This window comes from Quercus robur, chromosome 4 (genome assembly GCF_932294415.1).
Source record: "Quercus robur chromosome 4, dhQueRobu3.1, whole genome shotgun sequence".
In the NCBI taxonomy this organism is placed as follows: Eukaryota; Viridiplantae; Streptophyta; class Magnoliopsida; order Fagales; family Fagaceae; genus Quercus; species Quercus robur.
This window is the reverse complement of record NC_065537.1, coordinates 39932453-39950187: the sequence shown is the minus strand read 5'-3', so window position 1 is coordinate 39950187 and position 17735 is coordinate 39932453. Positions and strand designations below refer to the sequence as shown.

Sequence of the window (17735 nt, the reverse complement as noted above, 5' to 3'; positions counted from 1 at the left end):
TTGCAGCTTGTTTTTATTTGAATAAAATCAAAATCAAAATAAAAACATTGCAAGTTAGCTTGAAATTATCTGTCCTACCTTCATTTTAAAATAAGTTCCACCGGACTTAACCCAATGAAAAACATTAACTAACTATGAATCTAGCACTACCTCTCCTTCAAGATTAACATTGGGTAACTCTATTGGCACACGCCACATGGTGTCCTTGCCCAAAATATTTCTTCAGTTGGAAATGTGGGACAAGGGATGTAAGTGGGTACCATCTGTTAATACCCCCTCTCAATTTGACTCGATGGCAAGACATTTTTACCATGTCTGGTGATGTGTAATGGATTAATAGAGTCCCCAACAAATATAAGGTTTATGGGTATGAATGGCCAACTATATTTTAATTACCAAACTAAGACAGGGAGGGCGTCAAATCTCCTAATCTAAGGTGAGAAATATGTCTGCAAACCATAGATATAAATTTGAGTCCATGGAAGGTGTTTGGAACCCCATGACATACGTTTTGTAACATTAACCCTATTGATTTCACTTCTACTTCATTATACTACATTAGGTATTTAAGGTATGATGGGATCAACAGCCTGAGACTGAGAGCATCATTCTCCTGTCATGTTTCATTTTTTTGGATATTTGAGGGCCTTGGCAGAACCGAGGCACAAGGTCTTTGTAGATCTGATGGGGAATCTATTAATTCATTTGCTGCTGCATTGTCCTCTTGTCTATGATCTATGGGCATTCATATTTTGTCTAGTTTGGATTGATTGGGTTATGCCAAACTCTGCTGACACCATACTGAAATCTTGGGAAGGAGTAAGGGTAGTTCAGAGATATGTGAGAGTTTGGAGGGCAGTTCCAGCATGTCTTATGTGATGTATTTAGAAGGAGCGTAATCAACACACGTTTGAGGGAAAGGAGATTTCTCTGCCTAATCTCAAGTATCTCTTCTTGAAGACTCTTTGAACAGGCATCACATTCTCTTACCCTCTCTATGTACTCCTTAACAGAGTTTCTAGAGTCTTTATGCTACAGCCATTGATACAAAGGCTTTGATATTTTATGTTTATGATTTTTTTTTTTTTTTTTTTTTTTTTTTTTTGAAAACTCTGGTATACTACCTGTATACATTCTTTCAAATTTTTCAATGAAGTTCAATTACTTATCAAAAATAAATAAAAATTCTGCCCTTGGGTATTGCTTTTACTTAAAAATCGAGTTTTAGAACCATACCTAGGTCGAAGTGGTCTAATTTAGGGCTTAATCCAATTTCTTAAAGAGATGTACTTCCAGTCCTGGTTCCATGCCTTTAGATTAGACTACTTTAGGGAGCTTCCTTCTGGACTACTGAGTTGAGCTCTAGAGAGCTACCTTCTAGAAAGTTTCAATATTCTAAAATATTTTCAAACACTTCTCTATATTTTTTCTTTTATCTCTAAATTATCACTGCCTTATGAGGAACGTGGATGGCTTTAATGACTCATGGGTTATTTATAATGAAAACCGAACTTGCTCACTGCACATGCAGTGTATGTAAGACACATATTTCATTTAATTAAAATGTTGATTAATTCTCTACAAATTTGTGTTTTGGCCCATTTTTTATGGTTGCGTGAACAATGAACGCTTAGCAAGCTATCAAAACAATATGCTCAATAGTGCATTTAATGTAAATGGTTGGGAAGTAATGATAATGTTTCCAGAGCCTGTGCTAGGAGGCTAAACTAAAGGCTTGTTTGGATGGAGGGAGAGGGGGGGGGGGGGGGGGGTGTGGGGGAGGAAGGAGGTGAATGTTAATTAACCTCTATTTCTTAAAATTTATAATAAGATAATCCTATTTGTCATTTTATATGAACATTCCCTCCCCTCTCCTGCACTACTAAATGCTCTTGCACATTTCCTCCTCAAGTCCGAAGAAATGTCTTCCACCATTATTCTAGGATGTAGCTTTTTCATAGTCTATCTGTATCTAGAGCTCAATGTTGGAACAGTTTCTTTCCATACCAAACCAAAATATTTATACTAGTTGAATGTCATCTTTCTACTGATTTTGAAAGTTTGGACAATCCAAAAGGCAAAGTAGAAATAACTAGAAGATCAGCATATACAGTCCAATCATCTTGGCCTATTTATGGGAGGATTAGGCTTGCAGCAAGGGCCAGCATACCACACCAAGTTTATTTGTGGACCTTGCCACAGAATAACCCCAACGGCCTAGGCTTTTTGCTACGTTGAAAGCAGCATGTCGCCCAGGATTGAGAAAAAGCCAGTAAGCACAACTTATATACAAAGTAGAAACATCAGCACTCACTGTACTACATAACAGAATAAATACAAGAGGATTCTGCCACAGTGTGGACAAAGTTTGTAAATCTACCAAGTTTTGCACCCTAGAACCCATACAATTGGAGTTTGCGTGTAAGCAATAACTGGATGTAGTTAGTCAGTTAAGTACAATGTATAGATGGTGAGACCGCAAAATAACAGAAATACGGTCAGTGACCAAACTAATTAAACTACCTGGATATTAATTAACTATTTCTTTTCCAGTCCCTTTCAATGTTCTAAGTGCCAATTTATATCCAATGGACAACAGGAACCAATGAGTCCACTCAATAGCAGTGATTTTATATTTGCTCAACTTCGATATCCAGAAATCATGATCACATTGCAGGGGCTATTAGAACTTGAAATTGTAACCAATCTGACCTTTTTCTTTACAAAATTTCTCTGAAAGATTTTTTGAGTTGAAGACCATGTCACAATTAGCTTCCACATTACAGGTTATTATCTTCTATATAAATACTTTGACAAAGGGAACTTCAAACTCCTTGCTACCTGTACACATTTCAAAATTACCAATAAAACAGATTTAATGTAAACAACAAACAACTCATAATGTTAAACCTACAGAAAATTTTCTTACAAAATCAATACACGAGAGCACAAATATTACCTTCAGAGCCATGTCTTCACACACAGTAGATCTGTACCGAGTTGAGCCTTCCAATGGGCAGCTTCCCCCTTTAACAATAAAATTTGCATTGCAGAGACTGGATAGTTGCAACAGAACGTCAGACATGAGTCCACCATCCCCACCTTGAACTCCTAACCCTTCATCTCCTTGTTCCTCTTCATCGATTGAACCTTCTGCTACAGACGTGAGACATTGAAATATGGCTAATAACCTCTCTAATGGGAAAGTTCCTGGTCCCTTCATAAGTAATTCCTGTTCTGCATTCTCCTTCTTCTCCAATGACTTTTGAGAGGACCTAAGCATGAACAAGCATAGAAAGATGAAATAATAACTTGCAGTAATGAGGGAGGGGGGGGAGGAGCAAAGGGGTCTAGGATACCCAAAAAAATAAATTACTAGAGGGTTCAAGTCTGCATCATTCCTATAGTGGATGGATGTTTGGCATTCTCTTGCTACCTAGCCTCTGTAAGAGAACATTAGACACAAGCCCATGCCCATAACAAAAGGTGACACTAAAAGTAAATAATAGAGGGAGTCAACTTGCAAATCTAATAAAAGAGTGACCACATGTTACATAAATGATTCCAGCAAAGGGCCTGCAGAAACCTATAAGCTCTTCAAAACCCTTAAATTAAGAAATGCAGTAGATGGGTATTGGTTAGTTAGCTGTGTGAAACATGGTGTGGTCATTGAGTGTTAATGCTAGTAAAATAATAAGTAACATGATAAGAAAATCACAGCCTTAAAAAAATCACATTAGGATCCAATTTGTCAACCCAAAAAATAAAATAGAGGGGCAAAAAGGAGTGGGACTGATATGCCTCTCTTCATTATTAACAATGCTCCAATTAGATTCCAACTTGGTTTCCTGGAGAAAATCCAAGATGTAGAAAAATAAATGTTCAATCAAAAAATTACCAACCAAAAGCATGGATAGAAGTTCTCCTATTGCACAGTCAAAAAAAAAAAAAAAAAAGAAGTTCTCCTATTGCAAAATAAAAATGATAATAGGAAACCTCTGCCAAGGAAAGCAAATGGGGTTCATAAGAATGTGATTCAACCACACAGATATATCCTACTTCAGAGTGAGTAGTTCTGCAACCTGAAAACTCCAAATAACTATCACTTATAGACTACACTACTATGACATAGACTGAATATCAAATTGTCAATGCACTTACTTTCGCTTTCTCTTTCGACTATCAATACCACCCATTGAATCAAAAAGGGAGGCATCAAGGGTAGCTGGGTTTCTTGAAGCAAGAAATGCTGATATAAGGAGATATTTTGCAGAAGTGGACATATGAAAATCCAACTCATCAATTTCTGCACAAACTCCCAATTTCCTTCTGCTGCTCTTCTTCATTGTCTCCTTGTTTGATTCAGCTGCAGGTGAAGACTGAGATGAAACCTTAAATACCTCATTCAGAGAAGGAGCAATTTGTGGCTGAAGATGAGAAAACAACCGTCTCTTCATTTCTTCATTGGGAACAACTCCCAAATCATGTAAAGGCTCACAGTATTTTTGAAATAATGGTAAAAAGGCAGTAGATAATTCATCCACCCTTCTAGTTATTCTACAGAAAGACCTAAGTACAACACTGTTCAACAAGAAAGAAAACTCTAGTTCATTAACAAAATCACATCAAGTAAAAGATCAGGAATGCAATTTAAAGATAATTCAAAACTGTATTCTTACTCAAGAAATGATGAATAAAGCTTCCGGTTTGCTTGGTTTTTCATGAATATTTGACGAAGATCATCCTCAGTGTAATCAGGAAAATAAACAGGTATAGGCTCCATGTAACCCATATTTGAGTAATATGTATCAGGAGAAGTATTGCTGACAAAGATTATACCCACCTCCGGCATCTTTAGAATGTCATAGAGATTGAACAGGAAAGGTAATATGGTCAAACTTTTATCCCACTCTCTAATAAGCTCCAAATTGTCAAATATCAAGTAGACCATATTTCCATCAGCCTGTCCAACCAACTTTTTGGTGCCCAACTTCCCAGAGTTCCCCTTAAAATTATTTATAACATTACTCAAGGCTTCACGGAGAAAATTAACAAAATCAGATGGCCTTTCACAGCGCTTTGCACTTGAATAACCATTGGCTGCATCCTTCCTATGAAGCAAAAGCTGATTCAAAATGGATTCAAACAAGATACGAGGACTATAGCACGTATGACAACTTGAATAAACAAAAGGGCGGTTGAGATGCCTGAACATTTGAAGAACTATACTTGTTTTTCCAGAAGAAGTGCCTCCATAAATAAAAAGAGGAAGCATGGGGGAATTAGATGCACCCAAAAGGCGCACAAGCTCAAGAATCTGAATACGTCTACCAGGAAAACTAGATAACAGATCATTCAAGCTAATGGGGTCTTCTCCAAACACAAGATCCTTGATTGTTAGAGGATGTGAATCACATGTTTTCGTTGCAACAGTAGCGGAAGAGGAAGACCTGGTTGTTCTTCTGGTAACTTGTGGGCTTTCCTCCTTACCCATCTAATCAAATGAGTGAAAAGAACAGCTTATTTTCTAGGCAATTAAGAAATCAACCCATGAAAAAAGAAAAACTTACAACATAACAATCATAGTAAGAAACAATTAAAAAAAACCCTCAAAGAAAAAGAAAAAGAAAAAGAAAAAACAAAACAAAACAAAACAAAAAGCCAAGCATTTAAATATAACTAAATTGGAAAAGGAATATCAACTAAAAAAGGAATGTATTCAATAACAGGATATATATACATTGTAAAAGCATCTCCAGCAGCTTCTTTCTTTAATCTTTCTTTATTCTTTTTTAATATTTCTTTATTCATTCCCAACCACTAATATTTTTCAAATTCCTAACAACTATATTTTTAAATTTTCCAACAATTATATTTTCTCAATAGCCTTTTTTTTAAGGGTCATATTTTTCAAATGATAATATTTCTCAATAGTCATATTTTTCAAAAAGACTTGATAAATTTCAAGATTAACATAGATTTGATAAATTTCAAATTACATCGAATTTTTAAAGTACCTGTACAAGATTAACATAAATGAAGAGAAAATTCAAATTACAATAAAGACTAAAGACTAAAAATTAGTGCGAGCATAAAACTTAAAATTAGATGATTCTACAACTCGCTATATCGTTGCCACAAGTGCTCAACAAGATCTGATTGGAGTTTAGAATGATTTTCTCTATTTCTAATTTTTTCATGGGCTGCAATGAATGCCGAAAATTGACTAAATTCTTCTATAGGCTTGTGTGACACTATTGTGGGGATGCTTTCAGGCACTTGTTCATAATCAAAGTCTTCTACTCCATTGGCATCACGTTCAAATTCAATTATCATGTTATGCAATATTATGCATGCCTTCACGTATTAGATGTTATGTTTAGGATAGGTTGTACACTTAGAGAAGGCTTATGCCATTCTTTGGTTAATAAACTTTGCAAAGAGAATTCCCAGTTTGTTGAAACATATCTAGGGGAGATTGTAAAATAAAACTAATGCATCAGAGCTGTTCTGGATATGTTGTTTGTAATGTACTACCTCATTCATGATTGAATATATGGAGAGGATCAACTAGAGCTTTATTAATGATGGCAAACCTAAACATCAACTTGAAGCATTGCATTTCATATTATTTGGTATATCATGAAGAATTGATGACTACGATCAAGTTTAAGGCTTAGTAAACGTAATATGATCATATGAATTTGGAAACATTAAAAAAAGCATAGCAAAAAGCTCTGGCTACTTTATAAATAACTAGAGCTCCTTGTATCTCATAACTACAAACAGGATTTCAATCATAGTCAATTAATTCCATTTTTGTAAAGTGAATTCCACAAACCCCGTCAATTATTTAACTGTTATATTATTGTAGGGGGAAAATTCTAACTAGTAAGATGTCAAGTTTGATTATATTACCAAATAAAAAGTTTGATTGAAATCAAAGCTGACATTTTTGGCAATATAAACCAGCTCACTTCGAAATTCTCATATTACTGTAACACATGGATCAAAATGCATTGAAAAAAAATAAAAGAAGAAGGAAGGAAGAAGGAAAGGGATTAAGCTCTGTATGAGTTTGAGTTTGGCTGACTTCGGACACAAGGAAAAAAAAAAAAGGAAGATTGGTTGTACAGACTTAAAATGACTCCAGAAACTTAGAGTTCATCTTGTCTCTTGGTTGTGTTGCACAGCATACTAAGTATTTTACAAACACACTGATTTTGCAAACGAATTTACCATCACTATTGTGCTATGGTTATGGCCCTGGTTAGTCTCACTTGGGAGATTAAAGGACAACCAAATTGCACCAAAAAGCAGGTCACTTTTGCTTAACAATGTGCTAACAATATCATTGATTTTGTATATCAATGAGGGAAGGCCTTAAGTCGAACAGTTGGCATGCAAAAATAGAGATGAGGCCAAATTTTTTATTAAAAGATAAGAAACTATAAGGGAATCAGATTAGCTTATTGACTCTAAATTGATTAATTAAATAGCTATAGATGAGATCAACAAACAGAGTGAAAGAGAAAAACATAAATGAGAGGAAAAAAAAAACCCATAAATCCAAGCAATAGCAAATCATGTATAAGCCAATAAATTCAAACATAATGTAAAAAACCATTGAAATCAAATTTTGGGTACTGATTTCCGTTGATGACCGATGTTCTCAGATTTCCTCCACGGGTGGTTGAGACACGGTTTGGGGTTCAAAAAAATCTGGGCAGATCGTTTTGTGAGAGAGAACCCTAATCTCAGACAATCACATGTATGAGCCAAAAACGAGTAAAACCCAATTCATAAGTCCCTGATTAAACTAATCAATGCGCTTCCACAAACCCTAATTTCAGAAAGAAAAATGAACGCTGAAACAGCAAAACCAAAATTCTGAGAAAAGGTTCGATGGTGATGGTGGCGACGAGTACCTGATTGTAGAATCACTGCAGAATCAACGAGAAGAACGCAGTTGGCGAAAGAGAGGAAACGACAAGATTGCCGAGAAAATATAAAAAGAAAATGCGGGAAAATATAACTTTCCCGCCAATGTGCTTTTGTTTGGTGCAGATAAGTGCACAAAAGAAGTATACTTCCCCTTTTCGGTGAATTTAAAAAAAAAAAAAAAAAAAAAAAAATCAATCCAAAATGGAAAATCGTAACGTAATTATAATTACATGTTCTTAGAAATTTTATTATTATTATTGAAATATGTTCATTTTCTATTTATTTTCATAACATCAATTTGCAAAAAATTATTTTTACTCACGTGTATCCCTCTTGATTTTTAAAGCATGCTAGAATACTTTTTTTTTTTTTTTTTTTTGGTCTTTAAATCATTTATATCAGGTAAAATATTTATCTAGTATAAGAACTTACTTTTTTTTTTTTTTTTCTATTTTATATACTTATTTTTTAAAACATCTCACATCAAATTATCTAATTTATACTACGTTACATTAAAATATTATTTTTTTTCTTGATTTTGTTTATTATTTCTCTTTCTTCACACACAACAACTATCATCTACTTTCTTTCTTCATTCTTGAGATACGTAAAGGAAAATAAAAAACAAAATGCAAAGTGAATAGTATTAATGTAAATTTATACAGTTATTGTAGCAACTTTACAAATATACACATTTTTAGTTTGACTAATATAGATGTTTTGGAGCTTAAAAGTGTAAAATTGATACATTTTTTTATTTTGGATAGATTGATGGAAATACTCTTATATTTTGGGTCATTTTTCACTTTGGTTCTCTTTTTTTCTTTTTTCTTTTTCAGAGCTCCTATTTTGATTCCTAAAATATGAAAATTGTTTTCAATTTATTCTTTATTGTCATCTCACTAACAGAAATAAATTACATGGCAAACATACTACACCGCTTGCATACTAAATACTAATGTGACCATTAAAATAATTAAAAAGAAAGTCTTTTTTAGTAGTGTTTTTCCATATGTTTTAACTTGTGTAAACTATAAAGCTAAATGTGTATCAAAATGTATAGTGTTGAAGAAAAAATTTCTCTTTAACAGAAAACTCTTTTTTTTTTTTTTTGAGAAACAAACTATTAAACAACACACACATCTAATTATACTCTTTCAACAAGTTCAAACACATTACTTAACCCAAAGTACTACTACAAAAGGGCCTAACAAAAAACTCTTTTGATTCCTTTATATGAATGCAATAATTAAAATCACATATGTCCACTTCAAAATAAAAATTACAAATATAAAAAATCAATTGTCATATTGGAAATAGAAATTCTCTACCAATAGCTTCCCTGTAGGCCGTAGATTTGGTGAATATGATATTGTTGAAGCTTCCCTATTAGGTATCTACACTTATCCACAATAGGTCTTAGAAAGTCATTAATAACCTTACTTGATTTAATTAGCTCAACAACTCTCACAGTGAATCAAGTTCTTTTTCTAAGCAAGAAATGTCCACGTCTATTTGTCACACACTCAATACTCCACATATCTTTGAGTGCCCATAATAGTTCCCCATAGAAGAGAATCCTTGTTGAGCTCAGCCCATCCAGGAAGTGCGGTGTTCCTTCTTCTTCTTTTTTTTTTTTTTTTTTTTTTTTTTGCCATCATGTCCCAGTAAAGAATATAATTTTTATTTTGAGAATCTAAGAAATAGAATTCAGTGGCCTTAATTAGAAAGGTGACATGGGCTGTCAATTATCAAAGACCCATGACCATAAGTTTCATAAACCAAAGGGCCCAATCCGTTCTTGGTTTCACAAACTTTATCCTTCATAGGATAGGATCCCCATAAGAAGTTCTTATGATTGATTTTATTCAGTTCAAAGCAAGTTCTATTGAGCATGCTGGAATGGCAGAATCAATAAATTAGCACAACTCTTCAGCGGGTGACAGGAATTTGACCTTCCAATTGGCTAGCTTAGCACGTAAACAATAGTCTGACTTGTTTAATAATGGGGATATTAAAATATATATATATATATATATATATATAAGTTTTTATCATAATGACCCCCCGATGAGGAGCCTCATAAACGACCCAACCCCCTAAATCAACACAATAGTTGAATTTGTCACCTTGACCAAGTTCCCCATTCAACTATTGATGTTATCCATGCCAATTTGCCTGTACGTAATAGCACTAGGTATATACCATCCCATCATAGAATATAAATTGATGCTATAGCATCTCTCTCACTCATGGTCGTGGATGAGACTTGAGAGCAAAATGTCTAACCAGGGTCAGATTCTAGCTGAGCATATCTCCGAACAGGAAGTGGTAACCACATCCACATCTACGCATATGTTCCTCCCTGACAACTAGTTTCAAACCTTTCTGGCTTCCAGGTCATTATCTATGATAAAATTAGGTTGCTATGCCTAACCTTTGTCCAACCTGTTCCCATCTGCTCGTTTGATTCTAAATGATACTAGATGCTCTTGAGCCCCCCCATAGAAGCATGAATAATTTAGATAAGGAAAACAAACAATAAAAAGGTGAAAAGAAAAAGAAACCATGTAAGAAATTAGGTGGCAGTTACAGGTATTATGGATCAAACAGACTACCCTTTTTTTTTTTTTTTCTTTTTGTGCTGAAAATTATAAACAGCTTAACATTTGAAAAGATGAATCCCCTCCCAAATCTATACAAAGCAACTCAAGAAAGTACCACCATTAACAGAGCAATATTAAACTTAATATGTACCATGTTTACTTGTCATAAGAAAAATAGGTGGAACCACACTCAGTAACATACTAACACTTCATACCCTAACATTTCTCCCTCTAGAATCTTTCGTCATCATCTTAAATCTCACTTGCAGTGCTGCCTCTGAGGATGGAACCACGGCGGTGGCCACCAACAATTACATCTTTAAGTCGAGATATGGGACCCAAAATCCTGCCTGGCCTCTTTCAACATCATCAGGGAAGACAAGATAAAAATCAATGTCAGTAGATGGCAAGGCAAACAAGGTGCAAGTAGTATGAAACTCAATATGCAAATCTTTATCATCATCAATAAAGTGAGCCACATTAGAGTAAAAAGATATTTATAGACAATATTTGAACCTATTTAAACTTAAGCCACATCCTAAAATCTAGATCAAATCATACATAGAAAAATCCTATCTAACAAAATGACAGGTAGATCTACAACAGTTACGAATGAATCTGTATTGTGAGCTTACCAGTGCAACTGGCCTCTTAGGTTTCTTAATACAACTTGATTTTTACCAGTATAAACCAAACCCAACAAATCCTGCACTCAGGCCTTTGTTAAATGATATATGATAATATCATGTGCATAGTTATTGTACACCTTGGCAACATTTCACAGACACATCAGTAGCTCTTTCATAACAGATGCAGGCTAAACATTTGGATATCACCACATTCTACCCTTGACATCAGTATTTTACTTTTTCTTTTTTTGATGTGCAATAAGAAAATCTTATTATTAAATAAATCTTACATTCTTGCCATTAATAAGGAGAAACCTAAGTACACAGAATTCATTCATAAGAAAAACTTGTGAAAGGAGGATTTTTTTTTTTTAAGAAAGTCACAGATGGAGGCAGTGAAATATGTATGAAATTGATGCAGTGTTCTTTTATATTTCTAAAAAACTTAAGCCATTAGGGTTGTTTAGTATTTCAATCTGACATCCACCCATAACCAGGAGAGAAAATTTCCTATGTAGTAGTACATTAACTAATACAAAGAAATGCAAAATTCAACTATTACTTGAATTATGTAATAAGACTAAAAGGGAAAGTTTAAAAGGATTCAGATCCTCTAGATTTCCTAGAATACTCTACAAAATAGATTTCCTTAAATTTTAATCATTCTTTAATGATTTAATAGTCTAGATTTTGCCATGTCAGCATTCCACTAACAATAATCTTTATTATTTTGTTTGAAACATTATTATATTATTTTAAGAGTATTATTAGTGGAATACTGACATAGCAAAATCTAGACTCTTAAATCATAAAAGAATGGTTAAGAATTAAGGAAATTTATTAGTAAAGTACCCTAAGAAATCTAGAGGATTTGAATCTAGTTTAAAAATAATTCTGAAGTTATATCATTACGACAAATTAAACCTCAAGCTTTTAAATGTGCCACTTCAAACCCCGCACTTTTATTGTGCCAAGCACTTGAGACCATAGGTGGGGTTTCGTTTGGCACAATAATGAAAGTATAGGGTTTAAAGTGGCACAGTTAAAAGTACAAGATTTAATTTGTCACAAGGATAAAAACTACAGTGCTTTTTTGGACTTTCCCCAAGACTAATAAATTACATTTTACTTCCTCTATGCTTGGGGTTATTGTCAACTTGGTCAAGTTTTAAAATCCTCAATTTTTTCCTTAACCTTTGATATTGTTTCCAATGAAGCCCTTCCATCCAATTCCGTAGCACGTGGCAATTAAATGCTAACTAAGCATGTAACCCCTATCATGTGTGATCACTAGTCCAATTAAAATATGCCACATTAATTAAAATTTGAAGTTAGTAAATATCAACAATCTCATTTCCTTTACCAAAACACAACTCAAAATTCCAACCGGCTGTCTTTCAATTTCTTCTTGTCATCATTTGCCTCAACACACAACTCTCTGACTGCCACTTCCACACCAGCAACTGCCGAGCATTGCAGACCTGAAAGTGGCAAGGAACAGGCTAATGCAACATGAGAGGATCTAACCTCTTCAAGGCTGCTAGCCTGCCACAACCTCATCTCTTATGGCCGAACTCTCCCAACATTCAAACCATTAACTCCACTTGCTCCTCCAAATCAACAGAACTCCCCAACCTATCTTCCACCTCACTTAATGCCACTCACCTTCATGTCCTACACTACCATCTTCAGCTTCTCATAATTCGTTGCCAAACATTCTTAGAGAATCAAAGTATAAGGGATGTCAAGTCCATTCAATTTGATTAAAACCATGTGTCTTATAGCAACCAGATTGATGAAGAAACTGATTTGCATTTTTTTTTTTTTTTTTTAAACTGTCACCAAAGTGACACTGTTCACCCATCACAATATCCTCATTTTTTGGGGGGAGGGTAGGGGTTCTTTAACTTTGTAATGGGAAGAGGGATTTTTGTTCTGCCAAAGAGAAGCGCATTAAGAGAGTATTGTGCGATAATAAACTACCTATTAAGTCAGAAAATTGTTTTTATAAGACTACTATAAGACAAGCTATGTGTACAGAATGTTAGGCTGTTAAGAAGCAACATATTCATAAAATGAGTGAAGCTGAAATGAGAATGTTCAGATGACTAAATGATAATATACATAAACTGTCTGTTTGCCTACAACTTTTTCATTTAGCTTTTAGCTTATTTTGTTTATGGAAAACTCACTTTTTCTCACTATTTCAAATTACAAATATATATTAACCAACTTTCAACAAAAGCCAAATAAGTTGATGCCAAACGAACCTAGAGATAGGATTCAAAATGAGGAAATTCACTTAAAGATGGAGACTATCCTTATTGATGAAAAGAATAGGGAGAGTCACTTGACATTATTTGGTCATGTTCATAATAGATGCACTAGTGAGAAAGAGTGAGTTGATTCAAGTTGAGGGAACTAAAAAAAGATAAAGAAAGAACAAAGATAACATTAATAGTAGTAGTGGTAAATAGGACATGCCAATTAACAAAATAAAAAAAAAAAAGAAAAAAGGCCCAAGTTCATTAACCCCTTTTCATTTATATGCATAGAACAAAAGCTATTCCCATGTTATGTTAAACAACAAATATTAGGTGCAATCATTTATCTACCAAATAGCAGAACAGAACATGTTGCTCAGTTGAAAGCAATATCATGATTAAAGGAAAAGTAAGGAGTAACCAATAGCAATCAACTTACCCCATCATTGATGCTGATCTGCCACTTAAGTTGCATAGCCTGCCACCTTTCCTGCTGCCATCGCTGCCCAAGTAATACAAGACCCATCACAGCTGCTGCTATAAAGATAGACCAAAATGTATTTGCTTCTTTTGCATGAGCATATAAAGAAGCAGCCCTTCTCTTCCACCAGGCTCCACAAGGAAGGTTGGATCCATCATGTTTTTCATCTTTCACAGGTGTAGGGGATGAAGAGATATCAGGAGAAAAATCTAGGCCTTGCTCAGAAGATTCATTTGGTCCAGGCACAGCCATGTTCTCACCAAATGTAGAACCGCCAAAAGCTGTTTCACCATGTAAAGAACCATAAGTAGCAGCACTATATATACTTTGTTCTTTATCAACCAAATTTAATCCCTGGACAGGAGTGCCTTCTTCAAACTCTGTACCATGGAGAGATAACCTATTACCCTTCTCGTCAAAAAACTGTATCCCTGAGAACTCATCTGGAACAGTTAACCCTTTCAAGGACCAGTTTTCTTCATCCTTTCCACTAGATATACCATCTTCATTGATATCAAATTCAGATGCCACATCCTTACCTACTTGTTCAGGTTCCAATGGCAAATTCTCATGCTGATTGGGAGGAAAGACAAAGTGACCAGACATGAACAAAGCATGAGATGTTTCTGCTGCATTACCCTCTCTATAAGTATTACCGTTCTCATCATCCTTCAGTTCAACATCTTTTGGGCCAGGAGCAGCAGCATATGCAGATGCTGTCAGTGACACAACCTCCCATTCATTCCCACGTGAAGGATTTTCCTCTCCCTGCTCATTATCTGCCATCATTCAGTCCTTATTTCCTATAATTCACCTTCACCAGAATAAAATTTGAAAATAAAATGATAGTCAGAAAGGCAATAAAATGTTAATTTAGAGTCAAACGTGTTATGGAAACATAGCAGTTAACAGTAGTTTTGTTTCACCATCCTACAAAATAAACTAAATTCCAAAAAGCCTCTAAAGAGGCAACACTTCGAGGGCTATTATGAAAATAAAACCAATCAAGATATAGTAAGGCTTTCTTTCTTGTTACTAGAAGATAAAACGAGATAACCCCACACAAAAATCATACACAAGCATCAGTTGAAGAACTTCAAAGAGAGATACAAAAAAATTCTCACCCGATCCAGGTACATGATACTAATACGATAACCAAACGATTACTAGGAAAAACCAATAAGACAACAAATAAAATATATAAGTGATATAACTTCCCTAAATCAAAAATAGCCCGTCAACAACCAGCTTGAGACTCGATAAATCATACTACTATGCACAGACACTTTATTTGGGATACTGTTACCCATGTCATACTGGTACCCACAGTGTCATGTTATAATTTTAAGAAATTACTCATGTTGTTGCATAGTACCTGTACCCGTGTCTGTGCTTCCTAGCTACTAATACATACTCTCAAAAACTCATCTACCTTTCATTTTAACAGGCAAAAAAAAAAAAATGGAAACCCAATTTGTAAAAGTATTTTCATCATCCAATTCTTGATATACAATAAAAAAAAAAAAATTAAAAAAAAAAATAAACCTTTGAAGAACTTTGACAAATACATCTAATATTTGTATATTACTTTTATCTCAATCAAACCAACAAAAAAAAAAAAACTCATAGATTTTATCTAGAACAACAAAATAAATAAAATAATCCAATTCCATCTTAAAAACTTCATTTCTCATCATCAATACTACCAAACAATCAAAAAAATAGGCAAACAATTTACACAATCACATATGTAATTCTTTTCTCTTTCCCAAGAAATAGCTAAAACAATTATTAACTCTAATTCCTCTAATAAATTCAATCTTATCCAATCAGTTAACACCAACAGTCAATTCAAACTATACAAAGAAAAATAAAAAGCTTCAGAAATTCAACCATGATAGCTGAAAACAACATAGACATACAGATCCAAACAACATATGAATCAACAACAAAGATTGTACTAAATCCTACAAAAATCAAAGAAAAAAGTATTCAAGGTCCAGCAAGAAAATAAAGTCTACGCAATCAACGGCTCAGATTCTATCCGAAAAAAAATAGATGAGAAAAAGAGAGAGAGAGAGAGAGAGAGAGAACTCACAGAACCCTAATCGGAGTGAAATCGGAGAAGAAAACGACGACGTTCCGATGAGTCTGGTTGAGGTTGAAAGAAGTGCCTCGAAGTGCGGGGAAAATGGGTTTTATAATGGAGATTTATTCGGGAACCGGTTATTGCGGGTAAGGACTAGGGAGGAATGGGGTTGACCGGATATGGTAGGTTAAAAAGGTGGAGGTGTACGTGGTAGAGGGTAGTGGAGGGAGTGGCTTGTAGGAATTGGTTACTGGTCTTAACCGGTAACGTAATGGATTAGACAGAGAGTTGCTTTTGTTTCGCGTTTGCGTGTAAAAGCGGAGTTTTCTACTGTCAATGGAATCGGGTCTATTTTTTGCCATGCATCATGTGTATACGCAGCTATGGTCTATTGGTGTTGCGTTAAAAAATGGGGAAATCATCAATCATCACATGCATAGGGATTTTTTTGCCCATTGCTTACAAACTTATAATCGTTAAATAACATCAAACCAAACGTATTAATTATGTAGCTTTATTTAGAATTTGAGTTCTACGACAAACTTTTTAAGAAATCTCAACTTAAATTTTTCTAAATGGAACTCGAATTATCTCTTGAAACTCGATTTGCAAAAGCTCAAGTTTCAAATGAGACTACATAGCTAATATATTTTATTTGAGACCATATAATGAATAACTTTGTAAAAACAAAAAAAGGGGTAGAAAAGCCTTTCAAAGGGCCTTACACTTTTTTATGTAATTAATGATAATCCATTGAGAAAGAAAAAAGGGAACCAAGGAACCTGCCCATTAGCATGTATAAGGACTCAATGTGGAATTCAATTTTGTTAAAGTCGAGTTTTATGCAATTCAGAAAAACATAGAACTTGAGTTGGAGAAAATTGAGTTCCATGTTTGCCATATATTATTGAATTGCATAGATTTCAACTTTGTCAAAATCGAGTATTACTTTGAACTAGATTTTGAAAAAGTTAAGTTCCAAAAAAGGTTATATAAAAATAAATTACTGAAGGTTTTTAACTAAAAAAGATATTCAAAAACTAATATGTAGCAAAAAAAAAAAACCGTATATGCAGCTACGGTGTTGTGTTAAAATATGGGGGCATGGTCAATCATCACCTCTATTGGAACATTATACCCTTTTTTGTTTGTAATTAATGATAATTGATTGAGAAAATGAATTGAGGGAACTATCCATCACATTTACGAGCACCAGCTTATAACCCCATGCATATCTATAAATATACTTTAAAATACATAATAAGATGCATAGTATAATTTCTATATATATAATTTAAATACTATTAATAGTTATTCTTATATTTCGTTAACTTTTTAAAAAGTCTTGTAGGAATATTATTAGGTACTAGCCTCTGAGCATGCGGAGAAATTATAAGATCCACATAGTGGACAAGTGATGTGGTCCACCATTCCACTAAAAAACTTCCACTTGTTTAAAATTGTTAGTTAGAAAATTTTTTTAAACAGAAATTAATTACTGACTCAGCAATTTTAAACAAATTGAAGTTTTTTAATGGAATGATGGACAAGTGACGTGGTCCACCAAAAGACTCTATAATTTCTCGAGCACGCGCTTATGCGAGTGCTTAGAGACTCTTCTATTTTTTGGGTAATGGTTAATTTAGAGCATTTATTATAATTTGGGATTACTGCATATTCCAATCACAAAAAAATCTAGGGGTGTGATGAAAAATTATTTCT

General features: G+C 34.1%; 2 protein-coding genes across 3 annotated transcripts; both read right to left on the bottom strand.

Annotated features, from left to right (window-relative positions):
• Positions 1 to 2606: 2606 nt before the first annotated feature.
• LOC126721672 (origin of replication complex subunit 5) lies at positions 2607 to 8085 on the bottom strand. Of its 2 annotated transcripts, XM_050424723.1 has the most exons (6): positions 7929 to 8051; positions 7648 to 7843; positions 4680 to 5494; positions 4162 to 4581; positions 2960 to 3275; positions 2607 to 2841 (listed from the first exon to the last, which is right to left on the bottom strand). In XM_050424723.1, exons 3-6 carry the CDS (start codon positions 5492 to 5494, stop codon positions 2791 to 2793), a joined length of 1602 nt encoding a protein of 533 aa, XP_050280680.1. In that variant the 5' UTR covers positions 7648 to 7843; positions 7929 to 8051; the 3' UTR covers positions 2607 to 2790. The 2 variants fall into 2 exon arrangements, with proteins under 2 accessions (XP_050280680.1, XP_050280679.1); XM_050424722.1 differs by lacking the exon at positions 7648 to 7843 and having other exon boundaries at positions 7929 to 8085.
• Positions 8086 to 10494: 2409 nt separating this feature from the next.
• On the bottom strand, positions 10495 to 16191 carry LOC126721671 (ATG8-interacting protein 1). The gene is made up of 3 exons (XM_050424721.1): positions 16023 to 16191; positions 13883 to 14738; positions 10495 to 10907 (listed from the first exon to the last, which is right to left on the bottom strand). The coding sequence occupies exons 2-3, from the start codon at positions 14711 to 14713 to the stop codon at positions 10803 to 10805; spliced, it is 936 nt and encodes a 311-aa protein (XP_050280678.1). The 5' UTR covers positions 14714 to 14738; positions 16023 to 16191; the 3' UTR covers positions 10495 to 10802.
• Positions 16192 to 17735: the final 1544 nt, after the last annotated feature.